This window comes from Macrosteles quadrilineatus, unplaced genomic scaffold, assembly GCF_028750875.1.
Source record: "Macrosteles quadrilineatus isolate MER2022 unplaced genomic scaffold, UCM_ALF_1.0 Scaffold_2__2_contigs__length_208266976, whole genome shotgun sequence".
In the NCBI taxonomy this organism is placed as follows: Eukaryota; Metazoa; Arthropoda; class Insecta; order Hemiptera; family Cicadellidae; genus Macrosteles; species Macrosteles quadrilineatus.
The window spans coordinates 33,707,276-33,725,197 of record NW_026542595.1 but is presented as its reverse complement, the minus strand read 5'-3'; the positions used below and the strand labels follow the sequence as shown (position 1 = coordinate 33,725,197).

The 17,922-nt window shown below is 37.2% G+C and overlaps 1 protein-coding gene across 2 annotated transcripts in view; it reads right to left on the bottom strand.

Annotated features, from left to right (window-relative positions):
• The window catches only part of LOC128984686 (semaphorin-5B), an 83,941-nt gene that overhangs the window by 7,438 nt on the left and 58,581 nt on the right, over positions 1 to 17,922 (bottom strand). For both annotated transcript variants that reach the window (XM_054404026.1, XM_054404027.1), the window contains exons 5-12: positions 7,967 to 8,174; positions 7,388 to 7,687; positions 6,560 to 6,759; positions 5,149 to 5,445; positions 4,434 to 4,590; positions 3,576 to 3,789; positions 2,440 to 2,781; positions 1,132 to 1,494 (exon numbers count right to left, since the gene is read on the bottom strand). In XM_054404026.1, coding sequence (XP_054260001.1) covers positions 1,132 to 1,494; positions 2,440 to 2,781; positions 3,576 to 3,789; positions 4,434 to 4,590; positions 5,149 to 5,445; positions 6,560 to 6,759; positions 7,388 to 7,687; positions 7,967 to 8,174 — 2,081 coding nt within the window. The remainder of the gene's footprint in view (positions 1 to 1,131; positions 1,495 to 2,439; positions 2,782 to 3,575; positions 3,790 to 4,433; positions 4,591 to 5,148; positions 5,446 to 6,559; positions 6,760 to 7,387; positions 7,688 to 7,966; positions 8,175 to 17,922) is intronic.

Sequence of the window (17,922 nt, the reverse complement as noted above, 5' to 3'; positions counted from 1 at the left end):
TCGGATTCGGATTCGAACCAAAATTTCTGGATTCGCACAGCCCTGGTTATTTCATCTGGGTCTAAGAGTTTGTTTAAAAAAAAAAAATGTTATAAATTTGTATATTGTTAATAGTTATTTTGTCTTCGACTAAATAGAGTTTATTTATACTGTATAAATACACAAAAAAGAGTTTTCAGCTTTTTAAATTATTGAGTTTGTCAAGAATTTCAATTTTTTAAATCATATTAGGTTTTTGTTTTATTGTAAAGAGTTTTCAAAGTAGCATAGTGTTTTGGCTGCAGATTTTTTGGGACTTCAAGATGTTTGTGATAACAGGCTAGAGAGATAAGGAGGACACAAACACTGACTGATGGAAGTGATATGAGTTTGGACTTGATTTCCCTTGGTTTAATGAGCTGCAGACAAGCCATGTCAGGCTTTTGCAGCATGGTGTAAAATGATATGTAAAAATGTGTGGTTAATTTGTTTCAAGTAAATAAATTAATGAATTTTTATAATAATCATTATAAATTGGACAATAATTGTAGGTTTCTTGAATAAACATTATTAAGTAAAATGGCTGCAGTAAAAAACTTAGAGATTTCTTATTGTTTTCGTTTCGTGGACACTCAATAACCATCCCATTATGGTAATTTAAATTTTTTTCTAACATCCAAAGTGAAAACCAGTTGAATACTATTTAAAAAATGTAATTAAGTACATAATCTATAATAAGAATGTAGGCCCTACAGTAGAGATGTAAGTTAAAATGTAAAATGTATGTAAGTATAATTAAAATTATACTCCTGGTGTGTAAATGTACAATATTGTTAAATATACTTCCTATAATTTGATATATTGATAATTCGACACTCTCTTAGTCCACAAAGTGTCAAACTATCAAGGTTCTACTAGAACCTTGAGTATGACTAGTGGACTTGGTTGATGAAAAAGTGCATTTCTATTTGTTGCTTGATTAGTTGGAAAAAGATTTACTCGTACAGCATAAAGTTTAGTTCTTTGACATTTCACTGGTTTTTCTTAACACAAAAACAACTCTTTCTAGTAACAAAAATTAGTTCATAAGACATGTTGTATAGAAACCTCATATAAAATGTGTTTGCTAATCTTTCTAATATATAAACTGACCTGTTCTCATACACACTCCATCAGGTTGACAGACTCTCTCCTCTTCTTTGGCCTGGGTGATCTTGATAAGGTTAGGGTCAGGGCTCGGTGCACGACAGGCGAACCTAAACCGTCTCTCAGTCCCGTTGCCCGATGGTACCCATGAAGTCCAAGATGACAGTCGCTTGCTGTCCACACACGCTGCAGTGTTGCACGTCTCAAAATCCAACGAGCAGCCCACACAGTCCAGTCCCCCTGGTGCCTGGGGGGGAGGGTTGTCACAGCGACGGGTGCGGGTGCGGAACCCTCCCCCACACCTGACTGAGCACTCAGACCAAGGACTCCAGCTGCCCCAGGAGCCATCTCTCACTGGCACTGTCACTGCTGTAATAGTAACCCAGGTGATTAGTGTTTGTATTGCTAGCAGATCTAGAATAGTGATTGCTAAGTTATAAACCTCCTCATTACTTTTATTAAGGTACGGTTACACCAGAGCGAACGAGCAGTAACGAATGCGAATTTCACTTCGGTGTGACCGACGCAGCGAACACCAATCGGCCGTGTTCAGCAGTGCTCGGTAGTCACATGTTCGTGTTCGCGCCTGCTCCATCCATTGTCGGTTTCAGCGCGAACGATAAGAGAGGAGAATATAAAGCAAGGCCAGTGTTATGGGATCCTAATAGTGCTGATTATAAACTGTTAAATAAAAAATTAACAGTTTTTTTTATTGTTATTAAACAGTTATTCTGTTTAAGAACTGCACGGTGACGATAACAGGGATTATCGTCACCGTGCAGTTTTTGTGGTTTCGGAGCACAAGCGAATGACGTTTAATCAAGACGATTCGTGTGTGTTCACTCTGGTGTGACTACTCCCATTCCCAGGTGTTCAGGAATGCTAGCGAACCACAGCGAACACCAGTGAACGTTCGGTTCGCTCCTGTTCGCTCTGGTGTAACCGTACCTTTAGGATTACTCACATCAACTTTCATAAGACTGTTGAGATCGTAAAAATTGATTGGGTAGGAGAGTTTTTCTAGAGCATAGAGCATACTTTCAAATCTGAGGTCTCTGTTTAACTGCTCTGAAAAAAAACTCTGTTTTAATAAGTTTGATTATAGTATGCTATTAGTCATTGAGCTATACTCGTATAAATTAATAATGGTATATAGCAAAAGTCAAGTTACAGATCAACAAGACCAGGGTTTGTTGCAACAAAAAAAAAGGCCAATGGTGTAAAAACATAAACGAAGAATAGTTAGGACATGCGTGCAAAATCAAACTGCAGGTGTTTTAAACCTTACACAGTAAATCTTGCAAGATAACTCACCAGGACAGGGAGGGTTTGAATGGCAATACATCTCATGTCTATCCATCCCAACACAGACTCGGCCTCCGAACGCAGGAGCAGGGTTGCCGCAAGTACGACGACGAGTCTTGACAGCTACACCACAGGTCTGGGAACACGCTGACCAGGCTGACCAACTGCTCCAAGCGCCGTGGACTGTGCAGTTGGCTACTTTGATGCTGGGTCCGGTACAAGAGTCTCCACCGTGGCTAGGGGCCGGGTTGTCACACCTGCGTGTGGAACACTGGCACTCGTCTGCTGAGTCGTTGTAGGTGGCGTGAGTACAAGGACTCCATGAAGACCAAGCAGACCAGCCTCCAGATACTAATCAAAAATTTTATTGACTTTTATCCTTAATAACATTTTTTTATTTAGTTAAATAAAGTATTAGATTAGATGTAATATATGGCTCATAGTTAAAAAATAAAGAATCGATGGTTTTAAATTATGAATCAGTCTCTGGATCACTGATGGACTGACTGAAATATGGTTTGGATTACCAGCTATGTAAAAAGATGTGTGTTAGGTAGGTTAGGCAAAATAGCTTCAGACTTCATGAGTTCATATTCTGTTGTTACAGGAACATGAAACAAATTTGTCACTAAGCCAACGTAGGTAGATTTGCCAAAACCATTGGAATCGAACACAGAAACCGTGTACACACATCCATTTAATATTAAAATAATAAAAAAATTGTTAGCTCCAAGTTTCATCTGTAACACCTGAAGATGGAACTTAAGGACAAGTACTACTAATCATAGATCACTCAACACAGTAGATAATTTAAACCAATTTTGCATTTTACACCTAATCTAAGGTTCTTAACCATCTACTGAGTTTAGCAATCAAAAAATCATTTTGTTGAGTTAAACAACTTTTTAGTAGAACATAGAAGTATGATAATTTAAAATATTTACCCAAGAAAAGAGATCCAGGCAGTTAAAAGGCGCAAAAAAAGTTCACATTACAATTAATTTGATATTTCTACCTCTACAATTTCCTTCTGAAGAAGCCCTATTTAGGGATGAACATTTTAATTTATTTGTGTTGTTAACTTTTCCAGTGCTGTCAACAGCCTCTTTTCTTGGGTAAGCTAAACCGATTTCTTGGCCACTCACTAGGCATGTTGAGGATGGGGCACTGTGTGGCGTCCTGGTGCCAGGTAGAAGCGAGAGGGTCGTTGTTGGGAGCTGGCATGCATCTCTCCTTGTGTTCACTCCAGCCGCAGTAAGGGTCCATGGCGTTGACACACGCCATCTTGGTCTGGTGTCTGCTACAGTGCTGGGCCGGGATACGGAGCAGTTGCTCCTGCGTACCCACGTACACAGAATCCTGCGATAAACACAGTTAAATTATTAGTGACATTTTCTCCATAGGAATATACCTTCTAAACCTTTCTGCCAGTGCTGAGATTAGACCAGATTCAAACTACGCTGACACACAGAGTGCAGATTTTAAGTAAAAAATTAGTGAGGGATGTGTTGAATGATTGAAATGACAATTTTGTTACTGACTAAGATTATATGGTTCTCTACCAAAGAACGTTTTTCAAAAACCTAATGCTCAAGGGCAGCGACAACCACGAAAGTGAGCACTTCATCCACTCAGCAACCCAGCTATAAACAGCTGGATGTAATTGTAGTTGAACATGATTCATTTGCTTATTCAACAGCAGCATTGAGATTCAAGCCTGGTTGTGGGATGCACTAAAAAGCAGGTAAAAATTTGGTACCGGCAAACTGATAAATACAGATAATTAACAAGCAATTAATAATTAATAAGATAATTAAGATTGAGTGTTTGGTTCACTAGACTCACAATTAAAAAATCAAAAAATGTCTTCAATGCACCAAAAAGTGTGCCATGTTACTCACTTGCATTGGTTAATTAATAATTTTGAATAGAAGAAGACACATGTTATAGACATCAAGATATCATATCTTAGCAGTGAATTTATTTCCCCAAAAATTACTTACCGTTTCTTTCAAATATTGTAGAGTTAGAATTGGAATGTTAACATCCACTGGGAATGGCCTCCAGATTTCCAAAACACATGTTGTATGCGTTCGAGAAAGGACTGATATTTTCTTAATCAAACCATCCGAAGTAGCAACGTAGAGTACATGCACAGCCCTGAAATCACAGATTTGAGATTTTAATATAATTTTGTATCAAAGTATTTACTAAATAATTCATCGTAGAAAAAATAGTAAAAATATGTTAAAATTGATTATGGTTATGAGTGTTGAAACCTTTAACCAATAAAATAATGGTTGGGTAACATCTCATCCAACTATTGTCCACAAGTGTATTATTAAAATTACAAGTTATTGAAACCATCTGGTATCTATTATGAATCCAATATTACCATTTCATGTTTTTTGTGGTGAAAATAGTAAGTTAATTTTTGAAAGGATTAAACTTTGTTGTGGTTTATAACTGAACATAGACATTACGTAAATCAGTTTATTAATGATAATCATTATGGCTAAATAATTGGTAGCTTTAAAAATAGTTACAACTCTACAAACGAATACCTAATTCTAGATTCACCTAGCATTTATATTCATCCTAAAATTTGCCACGAATATAAATGAATATGCAACTTTCAAAAAACAAAACTATTCCACAGTGTAATTTAAACATTTACGGATAAAAGAACGATTACTTTAATTGAAAATGTTCACTTACATGTGCAGTTTGGTAGGCAAGACATCAACAGCGATGTGAGTTATGGTCTCCAGCTGTGATGTGTACAGCGGCATTTGTGAGGTTGGCTGCACTGCACTGTCCATCAGCTGATACCTGGAGGACTGCAGGACTGACTGTGTCGTCTGCTGACACTGAGCCTGGCGGGACCCAGATGAGGATGGTGAGTGACGTTCCCAAGCCGAACCTGTGGATGCTTGGTACTTGAAGGCTCCATTGAATGCTGTCTGTATTGCAGTCAGGTTGAACGAGCAAATCGCAGATCCTGGGATACTGTTTCTGTAAGATTGAAATATTAATGAGAAATAGAAGTTAACTGTTTATTGATGCCATCAATGATAGTACTACTGTAGAGTCTTAATTAGCTAATCTTCAATCTTTGGTTACACGGCTTATCATTTTGTCCGACCCTCCCTGTGAACGATTAATGTGCAAGAAATTGTGTGCTATTTGTTATGACTGTACAGTACACCATAACGAGTCTGTCAATATAACCCATTTTGATGCCCGTCTTGTTGTTTGGATGAAAAAATCTATATACTATTATAAAAAAGAGGTGGTTGCTGTATGTGTGTATGTGTGTATGGGAAAAGTAAACTCGAAAAATACTGGTCGGATTGGGCTGAAATTTGGCATGATGATAGCTCACATTCCCGATTAACATATAGGCATATTCTTATTTCAAAAATCCTTTCGGGCTCCGCCCCAGTGGCTCTGGAAGACTGGAGTTTCCCATGTTAACCTTATGAGAAATGGAATTATTGAATCTTAACAGCTGTTTCAATTAAACAAGATGGTTCTGTTCTATGATGTTCAATAGCATTAAAGTTACAAGGTTTACCAACAGGGTGCAGCACTATTATTTCTTTTACATTTATGACAACAGCTAATTTGCAACCAAAAGGTGAGTGAGCGTAGCGAACGAACTTCAACCTGGAGGCGAGTTAGCGTAGCGAACGAGCTAACCTGAAGGCAAGTGAGCGCAGCGAACAAGCTCCAACTTAAAGGTGAGTGAGCGTAGCGAACGAGCTCCAACCTAAAGGTGAGTGAGCGTAGCGAACAAACTTCAACCAGGACGTGATTGAGCCATGCGAACGAGATAATCTTGAAAATTAAGAAGTTAAACGGGGCAAAGCCCGCGGGTTACAGCTAGTACTTGATATTTATCGCAGCTACAGACCACTTCAAAATAATAGTATATTTTTATTTATCTACTTTTTAAAGTTAACCTTTTTTTCAGACTGTAAAAATTTAAATGTTTAAAGAATGTAGGATGGAGCAAATTATTCTCTAAATAAAACTAAAGGTACTATGTTGTCTGTTTGGATGAGTTCTTAGTTTGACCACAATTTCATCATTGATTAATTATTTTACTACAGTTTGGTGTAATTACCTGGGTGTGGTAAAAGTTGCATATACCAGACCTTCATCTGGCAAATATGTCATTCCTTGGATCTCATCAAAGTAGAATGGATATTCCCCAGACAAGGAGCAGTTCAGTCTAGCCTTCAGGAAAGTTGTCCAGTTGTCTCTCAACATCAGCTGGCCTCCCTGGTCATTCTTGCACACCCTTGCAATTCTTGAATAAATTTTCTGTAATAATTATTGAGTTGTTAGGATATATAATCCACAGTACTAGAAATAAAGGTTTCCAGAGCTCAAGGTAACCAATAACTAACAGTTAGAATCCATAGTGGTTTTTAAGTCAAAGACCTTGTTAGTTAGTTATTGCTGCCAAATGCTCAGCCCTTAATTATATAGAAGAGGTGTCCTCAGTGGCTAAGCTAAGACTGAGGGAACCTCTTCAAAGAAGCAGCAAATGTCTGGCAACAATCTCCAACTCACAATGTGGTTGACATAAAAAATCCCTCTGGATTCTAATAACAGCTGCTTCAAAAGCATATGCACAATAACCAATAAATAGCTAGGTACTTGAAATAAAAACTCGTCAAGCCCTAGTACACCGAAAACTAAAACTTGAAATTTCTTGAGCTGTTTCAACCCATAATGCTGGTTGCACTCGCACATGATGACAATTTAAGCAGGTCCTCAAATCTCCCTAGCAAGAAAATAAGGTCAAGTCTACCTGTGTTTCTAAGAGTCTTTATGCTTAACTAGTACTTACACCAATTTAAGAAAAGGAAATGATCAACAGATTATAGTATTGTGTTAAAACTAAACCAAAAATGGCACTGCTTTCACTGCCTTTAAAAAACTTTACCTTTCCACAGTTGATGTATTCTACTGCGCTCTCCCGGAAAAGAAAATAAACAAATGCGTCAGTTTCAAAGGAGCCAACAAACTGCGGCTCGTTGAGCCACTTGGAGTTGTACTGGTTAGTTCGGAGGTAGGGAGCCCCCAGGTCTCGGGTGATGGCGTGGTCGGTGCCGGAAAAGTCCATCGGACTACCAGCAAAGTACTGGCCATCTAGAGTCATGAGGGCAGTGATGTTAGAGTGGGGGGAGTAGGGACATTTAGCAACCCCTTGTACCCACTCTAGAACTCTGCTGACATCCTCCATCTGAACAACACAAACATAGCAGTGAGCATGATGGATGAGCAATAGTACAGAATATGAAGAGATCTTAACAAGTAAGGATTAGATTGTGTTGATGACGCAAAACTTACTGGGAGGCATCCACAAAACAAACACTTGCGACCATTCATGGGCTGAAATTCATTGTTAATGTATGCAAAACACAGCAATAGAATCAGAAGACACTAAATATTTTTACTACTTTAATAAGGTGGTTTTTACAAGATGTAGGGATAGTATAAAAAAGTTGAATATCACACATACCTCTCTCCAGGAACATTGTGGCGTAAAGGCATTAGTTCCACAGCTAAACAGGCGCTTGCCATTACTGAGCAGAACTTTGATGTAGTTGTGACAGTCTGACTCGGTCTGGCCCTTGTCTTGACATAGTTGTACTTTGTCCGGAGGTGCCAACCACACAGCTCTCTCTAACCTCTGCAACTCTCGTAGCTTCAGCCGGTACAGAGAGTCCCTGTAACAAGGAGGGTAAAGAGTCAGACCACCTCTGCTTAGACAAGAGATACGAGCTCAACATTTGGATATCACAGGCATGAAAAATAGGCCAGTGGGGCTAAAAATGCATGTGACCCTTTCTGTCTTCAACCTTTGGATTCTATAAGTTAAACCATCCCACAGGAAAAATTTAGTCTAAAAAAGCAAACTGAAAGGTCTAGAAAAAAAAGGTGATAAATCCGACAGGAGGTAAAACAATACAACACGTAAAGTTGCCTTGGAACAATGGTCAAAGAGGAGGCGGTCGGAGGAGTCGTGGACCCAGCAACAAAGGAGTTGCTGACGAGATATCATCACCATCTGGTGGCGGACAGCGGATCAAACACAATATTAGCTTGTAGGGGAACATCTAGGAGAAGTTGGGAAGAGACAATCGCAAAGTAGCATGCGCTATTATAAATGGTCTAGTATTGGCTATGGTAGATAGACGCAGTGTGGTGTGAGTGGTGAGCTAGCTAGCTCCTGACTGCAACTGCAATCTGCAACACGCTCCAGGCGACGCACGAACCACGAACTGCTCAAACAATGCACCATATCGCGCGCCATCTGTGATTTACATCCAGAATACATTATCGACAATGACGCGGGCGATATTAGTTTTTAAAGGGTTTTTAAGTTTAGTTTTAAGGCAGTGATTAGGTTATAGTAAAACACCATTTTACTTGAGAAGATAGTCTCTATTTCAACTAGCAGAGTTGCCAACATTACAACAGTGAAAAAAAACATTTTTACATTACACAGAGATAACTATTACATAGGCCTAAATTGATAACATATAGCCTAACAATAGTTTATCCAACACACTCCCTTAATGTACAAATGTTTTTTTTTTTTACAAATACAGAAAAATAGTGTTATTTTATTGGAACATGATATTATTTTACATAAGAAATTGTTAAGTACCTATCATGTTAACAAATTGTAAGTATGAAATTGACAGTAGGCTGTTTATTTATTTTTCTCTAAAAAAAGATTTGCCATTTAAAAATAGTATGCTAAGTAGCCTGCATGATTTGTGTAGGCTAAATTATGTCTTTACACATTACTTAATAGCTGACTTGTAAACTTTGAAAATTTTGTGCTGGACAAAGGTTTTGTGAATATGTCAGCCAATTGGTCCTCTGAGCAGCAGTACTTTAAGTCAAATAGTTTGGCATGAAATTGTTCGCTCACAAAGTGAAATCTCACATCAATATGCTTACTCTTTCTGTTCATTTGACCTGATTTGATGAGTTTTATGGCACTTTGATTATCAACATTCAGGGTAGTTTTCACAGTTTTTTCGGTCAGTTCTGTGATTAGAGTCTTGATGTATTTTATTTCCTTGCAACATTCAGCTGCAGATATGTACTCAGCTTCAGCTGTTGATAGAGCAGTTATTGGTTGTTTTTTTGAACTCCATACAATTGGTGCACTTCCTAACAGCAGGACATATCCGCTTGTACTTTTTCTATCCTTTACATCTCCTGCGTAGTCTGAGTCACAGTACGCTTGAATACTTAGGTCTTTAGAACTTGTTGAAGGAAAAAATATTCCTTTGTTTTTTGTTCCTTTGAGGTATCTCAAAGTTCTCTTGATGTTTTGGACATCCTTTTTTCTCGGATTTTCGGTAGAGCGGCTTTCAAAATTAACTGCAAATGTCATGTCTGGTCTGGTTTTATTAGTCATGTAGAGAAGGCTTCCTATAGCTTCTCTATAAGGAAAGTTAGTTTTTCCATCTTCATCAACAATCTTAGTCTGTTCTTCTAAGGGAGTAGATACTGACTTACACTCTGTCATATTAAAGTTGTTGAGTACTTGATTTGCATAGTTTGTTTGACTGAGATAGATGCCTTCCTTTTTCCTGGTTATTTCCATTCCAATATACATATTTGGATTCTTGTTAATTGTCATCTCAAAATTAGTTCTGAGTTTTTCTAGCAGGTCTTTAAGTTTATTTTGATTTTTCGCCATTAAGATGCCGTCGTCAACATGAATAGCCAAATAAAGTTCATTTTTAATATCCTTAAACAGGCATTGATCGGTTTTGAGCTGTATTAGTCCTTCATCTTTCAGAAATGAGGTTAACTTCTTATTCCACTGACTTGGAGCTTGTTTTAAACCATAGAGGGCTTTCTTGAGTTTGCAAATTTTCCCTTGTTCCTTAAATCCTTCTGGTATCTTCATATAAATATCATTCTCAATTTCCCCATACAGGAAAGCAGTCTTTACATCGAAGGTTTGGATATGTAAGTTTTCTTGAGCAGCTAGTGAGAAAAGAATTCTTAAAGAAGCACTTTCCACAACTGGACTGAAAGTATCTCTAAAGTCCAAATTTCCTTTCTTCTGTTCACAGCCTCGAACTACTAAACGGGCTTTATATGTCCCATCCTCTTTAATTTTAAACACCCATCTACTTGTTAGTATTTCATCATTTTCATTCAGTTGTTTTTCATCTATTATTTCCCAAGTCTCATTCTTCTCTAAGGATTGTTTTTCTTTCTTAATGGCCAATTCCCATTTTTCTTTATCGCTACTAGTCATACATTCATTGTACGTCAGCAGAACTTGGCCGTTTTCATATTCTTCTTCATATCTTGAAGGTCGTTTCATATTTATTCTTGGTCGCAGATTGTAGTGTCGTTCATTTTCAATTTCTTCATTTATATCAGGCCTTCCAATATTTTCTTCTTCTAGGTTTGCACCTAGTTGGTTTTCTTGATCTTCTCCTTGAGTTTCATTCATGTGTTCTTCTCTTTCTTCATCTTCTGCAGTTTGTGTACAATCTTCATCAGAAAAATTATTTTGCATCTGTTTTATTTTAATTTGTTCAGAGTTTGCATCTTTGAAAATCACATCTCTAGAGATAAATATTTTTCTTTTTTCAGGATCCCACAATCGATAGCCGTTCATTGCATATCCGACAAAAATAGCTTCTTTACTTCTTGCTTCCAATTTCTTTAAATAGCCTAAGACTTTTGCATAGGCTACTGTGCCAAATATTTGAAGTCTTGAAAGGTCAGGTTTTCTGTCGTACCATTTTTCAGCAGGTGTTGTATCTAGGTTAACAGTAGGGCTTCTATTAAGTAGGTATGCAGATGTTAAAATAGCCTCGCCCCACATTTCTTTATGTAGATTAGAGTCAAAAATCATCGCTCGAGCCTTTTCCATTAATGTGCGATTCATTCTTTCGGCTGTTCCGTTGAGCTGGGGTGAATAAGGTACTGTGTAGTCTATGACAATTCCTTTAGATTTGCAATACTCTTTCAGACCACTGGCAACATACTCACCACCATTGTCGCACCTTATTTTAGAAATTTTAAGATTGAAATGAGCTTCTGCTTCATTTACATATTCTTTTAGGTAGCTAAACACTTCACTTTTACTTTTTAATAGATACACCTTACAAAAATGAGAGAAATCATCAATAACAGTTAAAAAATACTTTTTACCATCGTGAGTCAAGGGTTCAATCGGACCGCAAAGATCAGAATGTATCAGTTTTAAAGGTCTAGAAGCTTTTACTCTAGATGTATTGAAAGGATTCCTTACTTGCTTAGATTTAATACAAATATCACAAAATTCATCTTCACACATATAAACATCAGTTGGAATGCCATTACTAATTTTTGTCAACTTTTTCATATACGGAAAACTGATATGACCTAACTTTCTATGCCATTCTAAAGCTACTTCATTACGTGTAGTAGGGCTAGTGTTTGACTTTATGATTACCGGTACATTGGTTTGTTTTTGGATAGGTTTTACACTTTCTGTATCAAAAGGTTTAGGCCTACATTCATTTTGATCAAATTTGCTTAGGCCTACAGTAGCGACTTCATTTACACTTTCCGTTAACTGAACTACATACAAACCACTTTTATTTTTACACCCTTCTAAAATGATAGACTTATCTTTGAGAACTTGTACCTTGTTTTTTGTGAATAATACTTCGCCACCGTTTTCGGTAATTGCATTGACAGACATTAGGTTATTACTTAACTCTGGTACATAAGAAACATTTTTTAGTGTACATTGGTCAGAGTCAACATTTCCTACAGCAATTTGCTGCATGCTTTGATTTTTCTTTGCAACAGAAATACTTTTAGTACATGATTTTACATTTTCTAAAATAGAAATATCATTTGTCATGTGATTAGGGGTACAACCACTATCAATAATGAAAGATTTGGTATTAACGCTATCGCATAGGTTAACACAATCGCCTAGTTGTGTAGACTTCCTTGTTGGCAGATTAACATGACTCAGAAAAGATGTTTTACAGTCATCTTTAGGTTTAAATTTAGATTTGTTACGGAAAAAGCAATTCTTTTCAGAATGGTTAGTTTTCTTACATATATTGCATGCTTTAGGCTGCTTATTTTTCAAAAAACATTCACTTTCTACATGATTAGGTTTCTTACAGTATGAACAAAATTTTGATTTTAGGCCTACGTTAGGACAGTTTTGACGAATGTGTCCTGATTCCTTACAAGAATAACATGTTACAACTCTAGGCCTACCTTGAGATTTGGTTTTAAAAGCTACTTGCTCACAGTCACTCACGGTCTTCGCCTCTTCTTGCAACAGTCTAGCCTTCAGGTTCTCGAGGGTTTTCTCGGTTGCACTGGTAGAATCCCACGCACTGGAGAAATGTTTATATTGGTCTGGAAGGATACTCAGGATCTTTGTGAGTAGCATCGTGTCGTCCACTTTTTGGTCAAGTCTGTTAAGCTTAAAAGCAATGTTCTGTATGTAGGCTATGTTTGACATCATGTCCTTTTGAAGATCGAATTTGAAGTTGTAGAAATCTTGCAATAAAGAACACTTTTGCTGTGTCGTATCTCTTTGAAAAAGGCGTTTTAAAGTGTCGTACATTTGTTTGGAAGTGTCACAAGTGACTACATGCATTTTAACTGATTGGTCTATAGTCATTATTATGATGTGTTGTGCTTTTGCATCTAATGACTTCCAAGCCTTCTTTTTCTTATCATCTTCTTGATTATCCAAAGTTTCTGTTCCATCAACAATATCCCAGAGATTTTTGGACTTAAAAAGAATTTTAACCTCGAAGTCCCACATGGTGTACGATTCGACGTCCTTGAGTTTGCCGACATTGTTCAGTTCACTTTCACTCCCGGAACTCATGATAACTTTATTCCTCTTTTTCACAATGGTTTTAATGTTTTTATGGTTTTACTATATATCTGGTCCCATAACCTATTAGTTTTTAAAGGGTTTTTAAGTTTAGTTTTAAGGCAGTGATTAGGTTATAGTAAAACACCATTTTACTTGAGAAGATAGTCTCTATTTCAACTAGCAGAGTTGCCAACATTACAACAGTGAAAAAAAACATTTTTACATTACACAGAGATAACTATTACATAGGCCTAAATTGATAACATATAGCCTAACAATAGTTTATCCAACAGGCGAATTATCAATAACTCGAGCGCGATGGTTTACGAGGGCACTGCACGTTACAAGTTACAGGTATGAGGTAAACTGTCGAGTTCACTACAATCACAATCCACATACAACATGCCAACATCATACCACGTCACTTCTGTCTACTGCTGCTACACTGCTACACTTGGGTTATCAACTCTACTCACGGTAGTGAAGAACACAAAATATATTCAAATATTACAACTATTTACAGACACCATGTTGGAATTAATTTTTTAACTCATATCGATTCAATTATCAATTATCAATTATTTAAGGTTTTTATAATATCAGTCAGCAACTGTAGCTATAATTTAAAGCTTATGACTTTGGCAGGATGCGGGATTTAGAAAGTTGACTGGGGGCTGCATTGGCCGCAAAAAAAAAACGTAAGTGTTTTTCAAGAAGGTTCGCTCAAATGTTTACAATGATATCTTTTGGGTTGAGTAATTGTTCACGATGATTCATTGTCTTCGTACCGTGCCGATATCACGTAGGATACCAATTTAAAACATTTACTATAAAAAAAGAATTGTTGGTTCTGGAGTAAATTTAAATTTTTTAATATGAGTATTTTAAAATTTTAAAACAAGGTGCTCTTAGTTTTTGGTCGTTTTTCTATACTTTATATTACCCTAAAAGGGGCTGCAAGTTATACAACCTTCCCATAAATCCACCCATGCGTGCTAACACATTTTTCATGGTGAAGCTAAGAGATGGACTTTGGCGTTTCCACGCGTTTGAGTCTCCTAAACTCACGTGAATTCTACCCCAAAGATACAAATATAAGAAGAACTCTTAATTCTCGACATTACAAGAGAAGTAGTTGTATAGTTTATTTTATTCACTACCAACTTCCAAAACAGGCTGGGTTTCGGTATGAAGAATTGTAAGTACGGCCTAAATGAGCATACCCAGTTCAATCAATAGTTGTAAGTCATTGCAAAACATTCGAACAAGCGATAATAACAGTTCCAATTCCTATAAACCTATATCGGAGAAACTCCGAAATGGCAGCAATAAAAATTGTATGAGAAGGTATAAGAAACTCTAGATAAAATCGCGATGGCCCAAAACTGAACCGATGTGCAAACGCGATGTGCGAGCGCGAGCTTAGCGGCAAAAGTGGCACAAACAATGATAATAAATACGGTGGTAGATACGGAGACATTAACAAATGCAGAACAAGATATGGAGGAACGAAACAACCGAGGAATAAAGAAACGAGTTGGCTGCCACGCCTTTATCGTATTCTTGGCAATCGCGACGTCACTGCGGCGCCGGATGAGAATTGGAAAGCGATCTCCTAAATAAACCGATGAAATCTGGCGTTTAGATGAAGACAAGACCTCCAAACTCGGCTAATCAACCGTTCTCACGTGGAGTCGTCTACAGTAGAGATTGGCGAGGGGTGAGAGCGACGTACAAGGGATGAGGAGAGGATCTGGACACAGGTGGTGCGTGGCGAGGTGGTTGGCGGTGTCCGCACCCGCACGCGCACGCCCGCGACTGGCTCAGTCCGTGCGGAAACTAAACGTCGACATGGCCAAGAGTTGTAAAGGTACTTATAACAATGACGAATTGCTCCCTCTGTTACAATCATCGACATCGATAATCTATATATATAATACGCTAAGCCGATTTTTGTGAACAGAACTCACCCCTCATTTTTGGACCGATTTTCAAGATTAAAGTGTCAAAAGAATGGCCCTGATCTGTAGTTTTGCAAAGTGTTTTTAATTTTTTGATATCTTTATTAGTTTGGGCAGGATCTTCCATCAAAGTTGGGTTTTCTGCCATAAGATTAACATGGGGGAATCTTAATATTTGATTGGAAACTTTGTCTCCACTAATTTGAGAGAACGGCTGGGCTTAGGAACTTGGTAGAGGTGTCCAAAGAAAGGTCTTGGACTGTAGATGAGTCATCAAAAGAAAATGGAAGTAAATTCGCTTAGGGCTCTGCCCCAGAAGCCTTTAAAGATCCCTCCACAGATTTGTTTACATTTTGGTCATGTGGATAATACTTTAAAACAGCTGTTAATTTTAAAATTGTATTTTAAACAAAACACATTTATTGGGAGTTACTGAATTGTCCAAAAGAAGTATTTGCAATTTTATTTTCTGATTATCTATTTTACGGGTTGGTGACTGCCTTTTTCACCACTTTTGCCTATATTTTATCATATTATTATGAATGATGCAGATCGTCATAGGTTCATGAGATTATTGTCATACATTTTATACAAATTTTAAAATATTTGTGTAGAAATTTGTGCATAATTTAGAAAATCATTAAGCTGGAAAACTGCAATATACTGCAGACTTTTCAGAGAGGTTACTTCGATGTATTAATACATCTTAGTGAAAAAATAATATAGATATGTAACCAAATAAGAACTTGAACTCTTAGAGAGCCTTTGAATGTTATAAGACTAACGAAAAGGGTTGTGCATGTTTACTAGCGCTACTCAGCAACAAAAACCATTTAATTTATCTCTAAAAAATGCATTCTTAAAGTACACTGAGCAGCAGCCTAAAAAAATCTCTGTAACTTACCTATATAGTTACAAAATGCTCAAACTCGCATTGTGACATTTATAGTTTGGCTGATATTTCTCCAACAGAAAATTCATCTGCAGTATAATTTTATTGTGCTCTTACCGTGTCTAATAACATCCAAACACAGAAACCTTGCCTAAAATGGTACCTATCTTGACAAATTATTTGCAGTGGCCTATATTGACCGCGGCCCACTGGGTTGGTAACATTATTGAAATTAACACGACATTTTGGCTGTAAAAAATTGCTCAATGAGTAAATACTATTTAAGAAGCTACTGTCATGACAGGAAGGTCAATTTTTCAGTATTTTTTGCTTTTTGGAAATGCCACATTTCTATGTTATTTACATTATTTGCTGCCGATGAAGGCGCACGACCATATAAACGAGGAGGCCCTTAACAGTAATAAAGAGTAAAAGCCAACATTCCGTAGTAAGATTATATTGACAACTTTATGTAGGTAATTGATAAGTCTGAGACAACTAACTGACATCCCCCATGTCAATGAATTCTAGCTTTAACAGTAACCCCACAACCAATTTTTCAAAACTATGATAGAGGGTTGTTCATTGGCACCGAGTACGATATGAACTGACCCGACGTGACGAAGTAAAAATCAAACTTACACTGTAACGGATATACCTCCCTTTGAAGTTAGAACGGGTCTTCCCAACAAATAGTTTTTTTTTTCAAATAAAATCATAGATTAATCTGCATTACACTAATGAAATCACGGAAGTGTTTAACTACAAAAGATCCACTAATACGATTTTAATGTTATTTCAAGGTTCTTCCAAAGGAAGAGATACCGGTTAATATACTAATAATAACTCCGATGACGTACGGTATGGAAAATATTTTATTCGTTGAATGATCAGAAATTTTTGGTAACTAACCAAATTAATATCATTTATTGTTTTTACACTTATTACTCCTTGAACAAAAAACAATGCTAAATGCTCAAAATATGTATAATTTCACTCAATTTATCGCAGTTGGATAAATTAGCGTAAGCCTTGAAAGTAACCGTCGATTTCGACGGGTTTCACCTAGTTGTATATAATTTCCAAGATTGTTTGACAAGTGTAGATCCGATCTGTGATTGAAGGAGCGCTTTTGCTTTCGAAGACCATCCTCGATTGTTGAGGTAACCAAATACTATACTAAAACTTAAACAATTAAAATAACTGTCATCCAAAATTCGAGAAATAACGTGGTATACGTTATACGTTGAATAAACTCGGGGAAAGGGACAACGGATTTGGTCAATTTGTGTATCTGCAATGGATACAGAATTACAGCAACCGGTACAAAAAGAAATACATTAAATTTTTTGATATGTCGACAAAAATAGAAACTACATGTGTAAATCTTTGGAAACTAACTGCTCATTATAGTTTGCCTTCTGCCAACGACTACCTCACTCAGATTACCTATTGGTGCGACACAGCCACGATGACCCGTCGCAAAAAAAGAAAACCCGCTGTTACACTTTGCCCAACATTTAAAACAAAACACAATCGTAAATCGTACAACGGTGTTGGCCCCGCGGGCGCTGCTCAGTGCTCCTGTCTGAGCTGCTACGAGTTACGAGTTACGACCAGCGAGAAGCAACGGACTCATGCTACCTCGTAAATCCGGGTGTGAAATAACTCCGACGTCATAGCTGGGGGTTATATTTCATGTAGAAGTGTAAGTCATTGATAGCATTGACGGCAGG